Source organism: Agelaius tricolor, unplaced genomic scaffold (assembly GCF_023055355.1).
Source record: "Agelaius tricolor isolate 1412-34295 unplaced genomic scaffold, bAgeTri1.0.p SCAF_23, whole genome shotgun sequence".
Lineage (NCBI taxonomy): Eukaryota > Metazoa > Chordata > Aves > Passeriformes > Icteridae > Agelaius > Agelaius tricolor.
Window position 1 is genome coordinate 9,339,773 of NW_027269283.1, and position 16,688 is coordinate 9,356,460.

The window sequence follows — 16,688 nt, forward strand, 5'->3', positions numbered from 1 at the left end:
ACTGAGGCTAAAGATTTAAATTCTTAATATTCAGATGACTTTCGAGTTTCTGGCCCCATCTGTGCATTAGTCCATGGTGTTAATCTCTGAGGGAATCTCTGCTGGCATAGAAATAAAATAAACAAACTGGGACACTAGTAGAATAATCAGGTTTTAAAATCCTTGGGTTTTTTATATACTGTTTATTTTTTATGAGATTTCTTTAACTTGATTTGCCACATATAGATTTGGCTCCCAGCTATTTCATTTTTCACGTGGCATGTTATCAACAATTATTCTATCAGAGTTCCATGAACTCAGGAGGAGAAAGAGAAATTTTAAATTACAACATTTCTCATGTAAGAAATACTAATATTCCTTTATTTTGGAGGACTGTCTACACTCAGCACTCTTTCACATCACTCCTAAGAAGGGTGGTAGGAGTAAACTATCCTACACAGCTCCAGGAGAATGAAGGGGCTGGATAGAGTTTAAAAGAAGTCACCTGGACTTGTGCTATTGACTTGAAAGGGACCAAGATGCATCCAGAGAGTTAGTGAAGTGGAAAGGATAAATGGGAATGGAAAAGGCCAGTCTGACAGGAACAAATTGTTTTGGAGAGATGAGTTAATTTTTGACAATCTTTCTGTTAAAACAAAATAGATACAACCCAGAGCAAAGCACTCAAGTCACAGCAGAGCATTTCACATTGACCTTTTCAGAACTGAACACTTCAGTTAAGTGAGACATCCACATCCTTCCACATCCTTCCTACTGTGGTTATAGCAAAACTAAGCTTCTGCAGAGATGGAAGTAATCCTTCTCCATCACACTATTTTGTGATTAAACTCCCTTTCTTCTTTCATATTTAAGCATTTTCATGCCATCTTATTGAGTAATTTTTTTTGAAACTGTAAGAGTTTCTCCAGAAAGAGCCCTCCCCAAGGACGCTGCTGGGATCCTGCACACCCAGCAGTACAAGTTCAGGGGCTTGGGCTCACAGAGGGGAAAATCCCACTCCAAGCCCCGGTTCCTTCCTGCTGTAAGGAGCTGGTGTGATGCAGCTGGGAGATGTGGGCATGGAAAAGGCAGCAGAATCCTTGCAGGGCAGGCAGTGCTGGGCAGCCCAGCCCTGCAGCCATCCCGCTTTGTCAGCGCTTGGAAGGCAGCGAGCAGCTCCAGGAGAGCTCTGCTGAGCAAGGCTGCCAGAGGGAGCAGGGGAATTGCAGCTCCAGCCTGCAGCTGCATTTTTAAAACTTGGCTGTGTTCTTCACACAGAGGCAAAGTTCAAAGAGGCAGAACATTATTCAACATGAGTAAAATATGGTCTTTTAAGAGACACTTTCAAACAGTGGCGCGTTAAATCAAAAAAAAAGCATGCAGGGGGAGAGTGAGGAAGAAAGATGGTCCTGTGGAAAAGGAAATCCTGCATCACTACTCCTGTTCTGCATTTTTGGAAGGGGCTGCTTTTACACATTTTAAATTGCCCAGCCACTTGACCTGAGGCTAGATAAGCTAGAAATGCATTAAACTGTTTTTTCAGAGAGCATCAGAAAAGGAAAGAGATGTAATTCAGTTTAAGAGCCAGCACATCTGAGGATGTCCAAGGGCCAGTTCTCACTACAGAGAACTTCACCAAGAGTGAGCTCCTGATTTCAGGAACACTATGCTATGGCTCAAGACACTATTTCAATTAAGTTATTATAATCTTAGCCAGCAACAACAACCTATTATAATTAATAATACTTGATGATTTCTTTTCTATTCCTGTCAAGGGTTGCTTCAAGGTGACTTGCAGAGAGCAAGCTCCTTGGGAACCCGGGCTGAGTGCTCTGCAGGCTGGGAAGCCCCTTCACTTAAACCCCATCAGACTGTCTAATGAGTCTCTTCACATCACTGCCAATTCTTCCAGCTCTTGGACAATTTTGTATATTTGCATTCCAGGGTAAAGCAAACTTGCTCCTGCGGGAGGCTGAGTGCCCAGCAGTGTCACACCGTGCTGCAGGCTGGAGCACGCCTCCTTCTGCATTCCCTTTCCTTGCTTCACTCCACCCTCTTTTGGCATGTCCACTGTTGAGCCAGCAGGTCACATCTCACCTGGCCACCCTCCATCCCTGCCAGGCTCAGAGATGAGGCCACACATTCTGTTCCAGGTCACCACACCCCGGCCCCAAGCAGGGACCAGGATCCTGCGGAGGGACAGCCCTGCCTGCTGTGCACACACAGCCCTGCCCCTGCTCCATCCTGGACCCTGGGAATGCTGGACAGCTCCTCGGGGCCCTTTCCTGCTCACTGGAACGGGAGCAGCTCTATTGATCCCACTGGAGTCTTACCGGGGCTTTCCCTGCAGCTCAAGGTCACTGTGCCCTGCTCAGCCTCTGCTCTACAGCACATTTGTGATGGTCTTGCTCTGCAAAATTTCCATGGGTAGAGCTCAAGCTCCATATATCCTTTTTTATCTGGGTTTTTTTTCAAAATTAAATCTGGGCAAAATTCCGACTGACTTCAAACAGCCACTGGCTGCTCGTTCCAGCTGCCCTCAGAGTCAGCATTTATTTGGGATACTCTGATATCTCTCATCAGAGGTGTGCAAAATTAAGAACATTGCAGATACTGTAGTAATCAAGTAATCCTGCATTTTTAATCACAGCCATTATAAATGGGCATATGGAAGATGTGAGAAATAACAATTGCACAGGATATCCAGGGAAGCATTTTCAGTCCTCAGGCATAGTTCAGCAGCACTGAGCAGAAGAAAATGAATGCTGAACTCCTGTAACATATAACAAGATTTTTTGGTTTGCTTGAAGCATGGATATTCACACATATGCAGATATATTTTTATAGATGCATATACATCTCTAACTTACTGTTGAATCAGTACTGAACAAATTTTGCTGTTACCTCAAAGAATATGCAGTGTCTTTCATTTCTCAACTGCTGCCAGAAATAATAATGAATTCTGGTAACGTATTTTTTCTCTTGCAATGGCTGGTGTGGTACTTCCTTAGTTGTTACAATATTCTGAGGCATCTTCAACTAATAAAAAGTTTCTAAATATTTGCAAGATCTACCCTTAGCTAAATACATTGTCTACACTTGTCTCTGCATAAAAGAGGGACAGATAATTTTGAGGCAAAGGAGGAGCTTGCAGATATTCCCTTTAACTCCATGACCTCTCTATCACTTTCTCAAAGGCACAAGATCATGTTTCTTGCCAAGCACACAGAATGAGGGCCTCCAGTACCGAAATTCCTAGGAGGCTCAACAAAAGCAAGGAAGAGAAATTCAATACTAATATAAACCTTTAAAAGAATACCGATTAAACAGGAGAGAGAGGAAAAAACCCCTGACAAATACATCAAAGACAAATGTAATTGCTTTTGAATAAAAACAGATTGCTTTCTACCTTCCTGCCTTAAAGGCAAGCACTGCAGCCTGGGACAGAGAATACCAAAAAACACTGCTAGAAGCAGAGGCACAAGTATTTTGTAGGCAAATTATCCTGTTCTATTTAATAGCTCAAAGGCTCATCTGGATTTCAGACAAGAAAGAGGATGCAATTTACTGCTTCTCTGACAGATGAACAGAGCTAGTTAAAACATTTGGGAACACTTTGAATATTGATCTGTCCTCGAATAAGATGTAAGAAATTTGATTTGCTATGGAAATGTTGTATCAATCTTCAAACCTTTATATGCCCCAAAGTGGCCTTCAAATGAAAGCTGGAAAAATTCTCTGGGAAGATGTCATCAGAGCTGTCAGCTCAGGGACTTCTCACCTTCCCTCCTCCAAGCAGCACCAGGATCAGTTCTTTGAAGCTGGGACATTGCCACCCAAAGGAATCAGAAAGGGAGCTGTACCTACTCTTTGCTCAGCAATAATGTCACGTTCTGTCCCCACCACGTGTGCCCCACAGCTGCCCGTCCCTCACAGTGCTGGAAGACAATCAATCAGGGCTGTGAATCACCTTGTTAAAAACAGTGCCCACCGGAGACTTCCCTGTCGCACCTCCGGCAGCAGAGCCGCTGTGATAAATGTTTGCTGACACAAACCAAAGTCACGGGGTATTTAACCCCTCAGCTGGCAAATAACCGAGGAGACAATCTAGGAAAAAAAACTCCCTCTGATTTCAGGAGACTTCCAGTTGTACTGGTGACACAGAACAAAGAATGGATACAGGAATTTTAGTTACAGTCAGCAATGAGCTAAACCAACCCTGCTCCCATATTGGGAACTGCAGGGTTACACCACACTTAAATAACAAATCAACAGTAGAGTTGGAAATAGAACATTAAAGACCTTTACAGCTCTGTTTCTCCCAAGCATATAAATGTGCTCATGTAAAAATCATCACTTTTCCTCATACAGCTTACACCCTCACTGATTTTTCACCCATAAATTTCCTGTAATTCAACTTCAGGTTTTTCCCTATTTTACCCTCTGTTAGAACAGTCTGTGGGGACAGAGGATGAGCCTGCAATTTCAATGTGAATATTCCCACTTCTGCAGGTTTCCACTGGGTCCCAAGCAAAAAAGTGTTTCTTGAGACAGAGCCTTCCTAGGAGTCTGACTGGATGCCAGATATTGAGTTGGCAAATGACTGAATTAAATATCAAGGAGGAGGATATTGAGTATTTGAGACACAGGGTCAGGGAAAGGCCACTGCCAGGCTGGCTTTCAGTGCTCTGTAATTAGAATAACAGCCCTGTACGTGTGCAGTGAGTGTGTGAGAATGGTGCTACACAGCATTACTCTACAAAACTGCTGCTTTTACAAATTCCACAGCCAGGAAGGGACCACCAGGACTCAGGTTCCCTCCATCCCAAGTCTGCACTTTCTCTTCATCCAGAAAAAGATATACAATGGGATTGTTCTCACCTCCATCAGTCTTCCACCAACAGCCAGCAAGAGCAAACCTCTCCCTCATCCCCTGTGATGCCAGCAGAGTCCAAGCCACCACACCAAAGGAACGCCTGAAAATCTGGGAAACTTTGAGACTTTTTTCAACAGTACCTGGTTTAGAGCCTTCATCAACAGATCCATTATAGACTTGGTTGATGAACTCCGGCCTGTTGTCATTCATATCAATCACGTAGATGTAAAGGTCAATGGGATTCTCCACCTTGTTTCCATTCATGTCCACTGCATGAGCCCGGAGCTGGGAATGAGCACAATGAAAGCACAATATCAGCAACTGCATTTGTGGCAGAATGAGAGACTGTTTTGCAAGGAGTGACTTTACATCATAAATACTTCCTCAAAATTGAATGGAGCCAGTATCTAATTCCAGCAGAAAGCACTGACATGGTTTCCATCTACACTCGACTCACAGTTTTTCAGAGCTTAATATAATATTGAAATAATATTTTGAAACAGTGATTGTCAGTGGAAACACTTCAACTCTGGTACAGTGATGCTATCTTATCCCCTTCACAGCTCACAGACCACTCTATTTTAATTTTTAAGACATATTGAACCTTGTCTGACAATCTGAAAAGCAAATTTTGCTTAGTTCCAAGTAAAGTGAGGAAATGATTTTGAGCGAGAAGTTTCTTATGGGAACCTGCAGCGTTTCACACCCATAATACTAGGGATTAGTAACTGAAGAGATTTCAGCATGATCTTAGTGATGTTTATTCTTTGTTTAATCATGGTCTCCAGGAACAGCAACAGCTACCGACCCCATTGCTCTGCGCACCAGAAGACATTTAAAAAGTCCCTTTCCTTCAAATAATGGGAGCCCCCATGGCACTAAGAATGCAATTTCCTCAGGCTTCAATAAAATACCCAGTGCTGAGGCATTTCAATAACCAGAGCCACAGTGTTAAGCCCTCAGTTAAACTGGAACTGCAGCTTTATCTTATTAGCAATAACCATCAGTAATAATGCCCAGAAACAAGAGCATCTGTTTTCTGAACAAAAGAGACAGATATAGCATGTCAAAATGAGTAATTAATAAAACGAAGCAATCACAATAGTCTGGAACAATCAGTAACCAGGTGAAAAAAATGGATAGCTTTCTCATTAGAGGGAACAGATGGCTACTGTAAATGGTGTGTGGCTGAACGGCGTCGGGAGAGCTCTGACAGCCAGGGAGGAGCTGCACGGCCCCAGCCCAGGAGGCTCTGCCTGGCTCTGAGGGCTGCAGATTTTGGCCACCATCCCTCTTCATCTCAGCCCCTGTGAGCACTGCTGAACCTCCACCCTGCCACGAGAACAGGGGATGGCACTTGGGATGGTGCCACATCCCACAGGGCTGGTGGGCTGGGGAACGGTCGGAACCCAGGACATTCCTGGGATTGCCCTGGATGACTTGAGACCCTGGCGAGGGGCTCAGAGACCTTGGCATGGAATCAAAACCACTTGTGCCTTCCATTTTAGCCCATGGAAACAATTACTGACTTTGTGTGAAGATTTACAAGCCACAAGAGTTTGAGTAGAATAATAGTTAATTTATCACAGGGTGAAAAAGTAGAATTCTGGGGATGTAGAATGGGGGTTCAAGAGGCAAGATAGAGCAATCTGGGCATGTCCTGTCCTTCCTCTTCTTCTTCTTCTTGTCCTCCATCTTCTGCTGTGATGGTGACACTTCTGGATTGGTTTAGAGTAGAGACAAACTGTCTAACATAGGTGATAGGTATTGGAAATTTATTGTAAGTAAAGTACATGTAGTTCTTAGTATAAAAAGCCAACACCACCCCAAGGGTGGTCAGTGTGCCACGAACTGACCTGCCAGACAGATCTCAGCAGGTCAGAGAAATAATGTTATAGATAAGGAAAAATAAACAACTTTGAAAAGCAGAACTGACAAATCTCAACTTCTTCTTCGGTCGCGGGGCTGGGAAAAAAGACTTTCTAATACCTTGTGAGCCTTTTCAATCACTGAAAACTTGAGAGGGAACCAAGGCTTCAGAGGACATCAGCTTCACAGAGTCACACAACGGGCTGGGCTGGAAAGACCTTAAAGCTCATCTAGTTCCAACCCTCTGTCACAGGCAGGGAACCTTCCACTTGATCAGGGTGCTCCGAGCTCCGTCCAACCTGCGCTTGAACACCTGCAGGGATGGGACAGCCACAGCTCCTCTGGGCAGCCTGTTCATGCCAGGGCTGGCTGGGAGATGGGGCTGAAGGACAGGGACACACCAGCTCTGCCATGCAGCAGGATGGTGGCCTCTGGTCCCTCCCAGCAGTTCCCTGCACCATCAGGCTGCTGCTGGGAGTCAGAGCTGACTTTACAGGGAGGTCTCCAGCTCCTCTGATGCATGACAAATAAATGTGCTAATTGCATTAGCCCTGGCTCCTGTCTTTCACTCTCGCTGTGCTGGTGATTGATGCAACTTTCCCCTTCATGTATGGTGCTCAGAAGTCCAGAGCTTAACAAAAAGAGCTGCACACCATTAGGATGGGCTGGATTAACATTTAATCAAGCAAAGAGAACAAACTGCCACATGAAATGAGCTGGGAGAAAAACACTTTTTTTTTTTCAAAGGAAATTAAGCAGCACGTTTTCTTTAAAGCCTGAAGAAGTCCAGCTTTGCTTTCAATACAGGGTGTACCATTTGTGTTTCATGACTTGCAATGCTCTTAATATCTGCATTTCTTCCCTACATAGGAACTGCTTTGGCTCCCACCTGTTGAGCTATCCTTCATCATGTCAGATGTAGCAATTCAATAACTTTACAGTCAGAGGTCAGACTGTCTTTGAAAAAAAGTAATTCAGAGCTAAAATTAAAGTTATTATCTTCAAACTGAGGCAGCACTGGGCTCTCTCTTACAGCATTTCCAGCAGCGGAAATGGTTCCATTCAGAGATAAAGCAGAGAGCAAAGCTGGTATCTCCCCCCTCACATCTGACTCTCCCCCTGCAAATTTTTAATTACATTCGATAGCTTTTGTTTGAAATCTCCAGGAGTAAGGGATTTCTCAGCAATGCACATCTATCTGCTTGTTGCACTCACTGAGCACATGTACCCATCAGCGCATTACTGCCTGCACTCAAGGCAAAAAAAATTCAATAAGCAAGACTGCAGGAATCTCATCAAACCTGTGGTGCCATGCTCAAGTGTCCTGTGCCCTGCACCAGCACTGGGACAAGCTATGGGAGGCAGGGCAGGGCTGGGCACACTGGTGTGGTCACTGGCTCAGCATCTGCAGTGCCAGGAACATGGCACCCTCTCTCCTGCTCCTTTTTTTGGCCTGGCTTCAGGGAACATTTCTTTCCTTTTGTGCTTTTTTGCATTCATTTTCTCCGCCTGTTCTCTCTGAACAACTCTCATGTGCCAATGCCTCCCTATCTCCCCCAACATGTGGCTTCCCTGTGGTCAGTGCCAGCTGTGGCAAAGGGAGAAGGGAGTCCTGAGCCACAGGGTTGATTTTCAACTCAATGGGAGCTCTTCCTGCTAAAAAACATTCCTTGTTAAGAGACAATTCCTCACTAGAGACCATCCTCAGCAGAGAGAGCCAAGGAGGGACTCCAGGGGGCCAATCTGTCTGCTGGGAAACTGGCTGGGTCTCCAAGGCAGATCTATACTACATTTCCCTTCCTTAATTCATCTTCTCCCTCATTCTCTTGTCCTACTTTTGGTATTCATGAGGCATCCTCAAGCTGGACAACACACTTTGTTCTGGAGCCATTCCTCAATGGCTGAGATGGGGCTCACTTCTGTGAGCATCACCTGAGCCACAGGACACATGCCAGACAAGGGGCATGCACAAGTATTCAAATGGGAGCTGGTGGGTGCCTGAAGAGACAGTTAAGAAACATTTATAAAGTTAGTTTGAAATATTTACATTTTCCCCAAGAGGAAGAACATGACAGGAGTGAAGAAGGAATAAAATCAAATTAAATACCTTGCAAAGGATTCTGAAAAATTAATACACGTAGCCAACTAATCTCTAGCTGATGCATCATCTGCTGTACCAGCCAAGGAGCTGGCTCGATATTCTTTAACAAATATTGTTTAAAACTGTGACAATTATTGCTATCATATTCAGCAGCAGCTAGCACAGGTCTCTGAGGTTTTCCTACTGACAGTTTCCAGTGTAAATGTAGCTGTTGGCATACAAATGATTTGGTATCATGATTATTGATTACACTGGAGGCTGGTGGTATCTGAAAGTAGTTAGTCAAAGTCAACACAGTGAATTGTGTTAAATACGAATATTACTTAGGCACTAATACTACTAATACAAATATACATTATCAATCAGTGACAGAGCCTCTAAGCAATAAGCATACAATGTCATGCCTAATTTGTGTGCTCTTAATTGTGATTAAAAGTTCAGTTTAGAGCATTGTGACACAAATGGCTGGCATTATTCAACATGGCTCAAAATACTGGAATTATCCCTTAATTTGTAGTAAAATTGTTTTGTTCCTTTGCATTTAAAACAACTCTTTGTCAGTCTATAACCCACCTGTTCTGCTCCAGCCATTTCTGAGGGAGTATTTCATCAGCCTGAAGCTGACAGTGCACACATGTGTCTGGAACTGGATTAGGACTTGCTTCAAAGTTTCCCTATAATGCATATTACTTGAGTATCATAAGCAATGATTACTTACTGACATGTTTATGCTGATGTCTTTTGAAAACCGAGCTTGAAAAACGTCTTGGAAAACTAAGCTACCAATTTTCTATCCCTTGTACTTGCCAGGCCTAACTGCAGCTTAATATGAAACTGGTGTCTGGATCAGAAAAGACATTCAGAGCCACTAATTCTGTCAGCAGCACAAATGGGACCTAGGGAGTGCAGCTAAATAAGGCCAAGAGAACTCATGCATATTAAATATCACTACCTGCTGCAACTTCCTTGGCATGCATGGAGCATTTCAGGGGCTGACTGCAAGGGGAGATGCAGCACACACACGAACCTGCCACAGTGAGATGGCTGAGAAATGTGGGGATGTGGCCCATGGATGTGTGTCCCCTGGCTGTGTGTCCCACAGGTGTGTATCCCATGGCTGTGTGTCCTGCAGGTGTGTATACCATGGCTGTGTGTCCCACGGCTGTGTGTCCCTTGGTGTGTGTCCCATGGCTGTGTGTCCTTGCTGTGTGTCCCAAGGATGTATGTCCCATGGCTGTGTGTCCTTGCTGTGTGCCCCATGGCTGTGTGTCCCATAGCTGTATGACCCACAGCTGTGTGTCCCATGGCTGTGTGTCCCACAAATGTGTATCCCATGGCTGTGTATCCCATGGCTGTGTGTCCCATGGATGTATGTCCCATGGCTGTGTATCCCATGGCTGTGTGTCCTTGCTGTGTGTCCCATGGCTGTGTATCCCATGGCTGTGTATCCCATGGCTGTGTGTCCCACGGCTGTGTGTCCTTGCTGTGTGTCCCTTGCTGTGTGTCCCATGGCTGTGTGTCCCATGGCTGTGTATCCCATGGCTGTGTATCCCATGGCTGTGTATCCCATGGCTGTGTGTCCCACGGCTGTGTGTCCTTGCTGTGTGTCCCTTGCTGTGTGTCCCATGGCTGTGTGTCCCTTGCTGTGTATCCCATGGCTGTGTGTCCCATGGCTGTGTGTCCCCTGGCTGTGTATCCCATGGCTGTGTGTCCCCTGGCTGTGTATCCCATGGCTGAGTGTCCCATGGCTGTGTATCCTTTGCTGTGTGTCCTTGCTGTGTGTCCCCTGGCTGTGTGTCCCTTGCTGTGTATCCCATCACTGTGTCCCACGGCTGTCTGTCCCTTGGCTGTGTGTCCCAAGGCACTAATGACACCAGGGTGGCTCCCAGGACATCACTCAGTGCCACCTGTGCAGTTCCACACCATATTGTGGGGTTGGTTTAGTGGCTGCAGAGCCCTTTTTGCTTTTCTCTGCTCGTATTTTCAGCTGACTCTGCGTCTGGGATGTCTGTGAGGTCCCTGGGGAGTTTGTGCTCTGGTTTGGAGTGCAGACACAAACTACAGCTGAACTTGCTATCACCAGCACACACAGCACCTGGGCAGGAGCTCTGAGTCCCAGAGGCACATACATCTCTGCATAACTCAACTCAGAATGATCCTCCCTAAAAGTTCAAGAATGATCACAAAAACAGGGGAAGTTCTGCTGCAGAACTCCTGATCTAATTAGAAAAAAATCTGTTTCACCTTAGGGAATGAGGCAGGTTTCATCAGACAAATGGCTTGCTGAATGCAGGGAGTGTTAGAACACTAGTATTTTAAAAATGGTAGTCCTGAAGCAATACAGATAATTATGCATAAGAAAATATGTGTTGAAAATGTGGGAGTTAATGAAACAGAACTCTTGATATGTAGCCTTACAAAGACTTGCAAATTATTGTTCTTTCTTTTATAATTAGTTTTTAGATTACCTGGGAACAAAAGCAGCAAGGACAACACTCAAGAGTGACAGAGATGCTGAAAAGATTTGGGTTTTTTTAGGGCTGCAGAAAACATGAAGCTGTGTAAATGCACCCACCTTCACCTGGAACACAAGGCTGCACAGAACAGACACAGAACCCATGTCCTGCTGGGTCAGAGGGACCAGTGGTGCCTTGCAGCTCCACTGACATTCTCACTCAACAGCAAAGCTACTAATTCAAGCTGAAGGAAACTGCAGCATATCTTAAACAAGTTTAAAGGTGGCCAAGCTCTGCAGTTCACATCCAAGCTACACCTCAGTCACTGCTCTTCCAGCACTCAGTTCAAACCTGGCTACATGTTGCCTTTCCTATCAGATAGAGACTGGGCTCTATGAAGTGACATAAATTAATTGACTTCTTCAAACCCTCCACTAGCCAAAACTTTGAACTTTATTTTCTTTCTGGAAATGGGCCAAATTTTTTCTCATTTTCAGCACTGTAGTTTCTGCTCCAGTGTTTGGGTCATTGCTTTGTGCCTGGTGTATTTATAAAGGCTTCATAAAGGGTTAATAAATGAACAACTGATGGTTCAAGAAATCATCAATCCATTGCTACTGAGGCTGAAGGATCTAAAGGTCACTTACGGGCACAATTTAAAATGTTTTCATCACCTTCTACTGTTCTCCTGACAAAGATTTTTCTATCATTCAGTATTCCTGTCTATAAGGTCTCATAACATACTTATCAGTTATTCTCTCTATAAAATACATGTTTCTGTAACCTTTAGAGTATGAATATGCTTATTTACATATGGATGCCACTAGTTCAAGGTTTCTGTGAGGAACAGCAAAGGCTGGAAATCCTGTGTTATGTACAAGGCAGATTCATCCCATCACCTTTGACAAGGCAAGAATTCAATTTGCTGAATTCACTGTAACTGGTAGGTTCAGTTCATTTTTAAGGGGCACAGGGTTTTTTAGGATGGAGGACAAAATCTGTTTCATCTCATGTTTTTGACTGCGAGTGTCTGATCGCAGACATCACAGCGGCTCCATCAAAAGTCTTTTTTATTATTGACTAGACTGTTATAATAACCTGGCACTGCTGAAACAATATCAACAACGCTGAGATGACACACACTTTATCTCAAATATTTCTTCTCCAAAACAACCTCTCTTCATATTTTCCTAGGCACAACAAACAAAATAATTGTTCTTGTTCACAGAGTATAAAATAATTTTTCTTCAGATCTCCTTTTACCCAGGGGAAATCTCTTTTTCCACCCAACTAAAGAGGTAATCTATTTTCTTTATCTTTCCACCCCAGCCCAGAAGCTGTGTCAACATGGTTAACTGGATACCTGATAAAGCTGACAGAATGTGCATCTCCGACGGCGCCGTTCGGGACGCGGTGTCACTGGAAGTGACCCGTGCACTCTGCTGGCATTACAGCCTCCCTGGGAAGGGCTATTACCATGCCAGGAGATGGGCTAAGGCTTACAGCAGCCCATCAAACAGCCTTTCACAACCACTCCAGCAGACGCAGAAAATGTTTGAAATGTTGCAGGGCTATCATGCAAGGGGCAACCTATTCTTTTAGCAATTTGTGGGACTGGATCTGCTGTGCAATTACACTGTGCAATATAAGAGCTGGGATTTATTTCAAAACACAGCAGTCAATTACACTGTGAGCATTCTGCAGGTAGAGCATTTTATGAACTAGGATAGCACGAGGCACCATCACTTTTGAGCGTAATTAATCTTAATTAATTCCCTGATATTTAATATTAGCCTATCTGCGTATTTAAAAACCTATCTGACACACCCCCATCATACTGCCTGAACATCTCCTGGTGAATTAAAGTGAAAAATGACTATAGCAATTATTGCATGTTTAGATGCAGTAATGATTCTTAAATTAGTAATTTCCCAAGACACGCTAATGTAGTGACTGGCTTCTCATGGTTTTGGGTGGTTCAGTCTACACATAAATTTGCATGGATTTAACAAGCAGTGTGAAGTTGCACCATTTTAAACAAATGACTCTGGGTCTGAAAAAGACATCAGTTTATCTCCACTTTCATATAATCACAGAATTGTTTAGGTTGGAAAAGCCCTCTCAGATCAAGTCCAACTTTTCCCCCAGCACTGCCAAGCCCATCACTCAACCATGTCCTCAAGTGCCACATCTACACAGCTTTTGAATCTCTCCAGGAATGGTAATTTCACCACTGCCCTGGGCAGTCTGTGCCAGGGCTGGACAGCCCTTTTGGTGAAGAAATTTTTCCTGATATCCAACCTTAATCTCTCCTGGCATAATTTGAGGCCATTTCCTCTTGATCTGTCACTTCTTACTTGGGAGAAGAGACCAACCCACATGGTTACAATCTCCTTCCAGGGAGTCACAGAGTGATGAGGTCTCCCCTGAGCCTCCTTTTCTCCAGGCTGTGCCCCCCCAGCTCCTTCAGCTTCTCCTCATCAAACTCACTCTCTCCAGGCTCCACCACCCTTCCCTGGACATGCTCAATGTGGTGAGGGGCCCAAAACTGACCCCAGATTTGAGGAGTGGCCTCACCAGTGCCCAGCACAGGGGGACAATCACTGCCCTGGTCCTGCTGGCCACAACACTGCTGATACAGGCCAGGTGCCACTGGCCTTCCTGGCCACCTGGGCACATCTGGCTCACGTTCAGCTGCCACCACCCAGCACTTTGCATGGGTTTGGCTGATCTAGCGTGCCCCTTCTTGAAGCCAGCCATTCTGCTTTGACTTGTGGGCCCAGCTGACAGTCAGGATGTTTGATGCTCACGTGGTAGGAAGCTCTTTCCTCCCTGTCCATCGGGCGTGTCACGTACATCCTGCCAGACACAGGGTCGATGTTGAACACCTCCATGGGCGGCTGGTCAGCTCCCACTCCAGTGATGCTGTATCTGATGTGGATCTCCTTGTCCTTGTCGGAGCGGATCTGGAGGAAATAACAGAGACAGCAATCTGTAACTTCTGGACAAAAGCCACATGGATGTTTAAGCAACTTTAAATATCTGAAGGCTGCAGAGATGTAATACCACTGTCAGTCCTGATTAGGGAGCTGAACACCAAAGATTTGGTGAAAAGCCATGAAAAGTACATTCCACAAAGTTTCAGCTGTTTTGCTCCTTTTTAATTAATGAGAAATCACTGAAATTGTGACTTTTTAACTGAGATGTGGAATAGCCTAAAATGCACAAAACCCACTGTTTACATATTACTGAAACCCCAGTCTCCTGAAAATCTCCAAATTTTTCAGCCATACCCAGAGTCTCCCAGCTATTAATCATTTCTGAAAACGCTGTCTGCAAGCTCCCCCATTGTATTCTCAGTCCTGGTGACTGTGCACAAAAATACTCCCATGAAACTCAAAGAACGGGGCTGTTTGCTCCTCTTTGTCCTGCTGGCTTGACAAGGCCAGGCTGGGAATGCCCAGTGGGATGTTACCATTTCATGTGATTATTTGTTGAGGAAAAATATGTTTTGGACACTGTTTCTGAAAGTCCTTCCCTCCTGCACCTTGAGAACAACATAAACCAAGTACAGCACAGTGAGTTCCATGAACCTTGGAGACAGAGCTAAGGAAAAAAAGGAGGGAGGTTAATATGTTGTCCTAGCAACCCTGACTATCTCTTTAAACACAAATTTAATTTTCTGATCAAATGCTGAAAGAAGTTCTTGCAACAGCATGACTATTCCCGAAAGAAAGTGCAAGGTACAAATAAATTACCACCCCCTGCACCATCACAAAGTGTCTTGGCACTGTAAGAAGCGATGTGCATAAATTTTTCCCTAACAGGTCTATGAATACAACGAGGCAGTGGGAAGATAATAGAGCCCTCGTAGCTGAATGCACATTGGCATCTCTGCTACAGCAGCTGCACCCTTGGAGGGGCCTGAGTGAACTTAGGGGGATCCTGTGTCCCCCAAACAGCCTGGACTGGTGGAGAGAAGGTCATTTCCAAGGGAAGAGGAGGCTTTGCTTGTCAGGCAAAGGAATTGAGATGGGGCTGTGGGCTGCTGCACACTCCTCCCATATGTGACCTTCTGCTATTGCTTCCTCTCCTGACACAGGAGGCTGACAAGACGCTGAACGTGTTGGTGCAGGGCAATATCAGATCCCTGGCTCCCAGAATCTCCTTTGATCCCTCTGTCCAGATCATTACCAAGTTTGTACACTGTTTTCTTTGTACTTCCCCACCAAGCTGTCTGCTCCTGCTAATGGCTAATCATGTCAGTTATTACAGGCCCTGCCAGGATTGATCCGCGCGGCACCTGCGCCGCTGGAGCTGCAGGTCAGGGAATAGACACAGCTCCATTTGTCTTCTCTCCAAAGGATTCACTGCTTGTTACACTGTTAGCACTGAGAAAACTGACTGGACTTACACTGCTGTAGTCACTTCAAAGAGGGCCTGGGGACGCTGAAAGTGCCCTCATGCTGCACAGGAGGATCTGTCCAGATTTATGTGGGGCTAGTGGGTATGTGGAAGAAAGACCCAAGTAGAGAAGCCATGAATTCAACTTTCATTAGCTAATCTGTGGGTGAGGAAGGGTGTACTAAAATCAAGCACTGCTTGCACAACTGTGCTTTCAGTGACAGCACTGTCACCAGTTTGAGAGCTGAAGATCACAGTCCCCATTTTCAGAAGGTCCCTTCAGAGGGAAGGGCTGGAAATCGAGCTGGTGGCAATGTCTGTGCAAGAGCACAGCTCACACCAGGGAGTTCAAGCTCCAACCCACTACATCCACAGCTGGAGCCAGGCTTAAGCTAAGTGGAAACAGGGAGACACTGCTGGACCTCCAGCTTTGAGCCAGGGTGGGGCTCCCACCTCACAAATTAAAAACCACTGTAATGTGGGACACACAGCTGTGTGTCTTTATCAAAGTGTGTCTGCACAGCTCCAAACAAACTATAATGTGAATTTACCCTCAAAAAAGATGGAAAAAACCCTAAACAACCCAACAAAGGTACTTTGCACTTCTACCCAGCCCCAGCCTGGCTCAGCTATGGCTGTACTTGAGCAGAAACGCCAAAGAGCTAAGCAGACACTCCAGGGAACCAAAATGGGAGCAGTTTTAACCCGAATCACAGAAGGGAAGAGCCTGTTAGTGGACATTTTTCTGCTCTATTTCCTGTTGCATATACTACCCAGATCCCATTGTGATAGAAGCATTAGAAATGCATAGAGAGAGACAGAAACAGGGAAAAGGAGCCTGGATTTAAATATTCAGTGCTAAAGGCACTATATTTTATTTTTGGGAAATGCAGATAAACAGAAGCTCTCGAAGAAAGCTATGTACAGTTTAATAAAGTGCACGCTATAGGATGTCCTTGCAGCACTTTTATTAGCATTAATAGGGTCTAAGCTGTCTGTATGT

The 16,688-nt window shown here is 44.9% G+C and overlaps 1 protein-coding gene across 2 annotated transcripts in view; it reads right to left on the reverse strand.

Moving 5' to 3' along the window:
* The window catches only part of CDH4 (cadherin 4), a 423,750-nt gene that overhangs the window by 87,624 nt on the left and 319,438 nt on the right, over positions 1–16,688 (reverse strand). For both annotated transcript variants that reach the window (XM_071447094.1, XM_071447095.1), the window contains 2 exons: positions 14,092–14,247; positions 4,996–5,140 (listed from right to left, as the gene is read on the reverse strand). In XM_071447094.1, the coding sequence (XP_071303195.1) occupies positions 4,996–5,140; positions 14,092–14,247 (301 nt within the window). The remainder of the gene's footprint in view (positions 1–4,995; positions 5,141–14,091; positions 14,248–16,688) is intronic.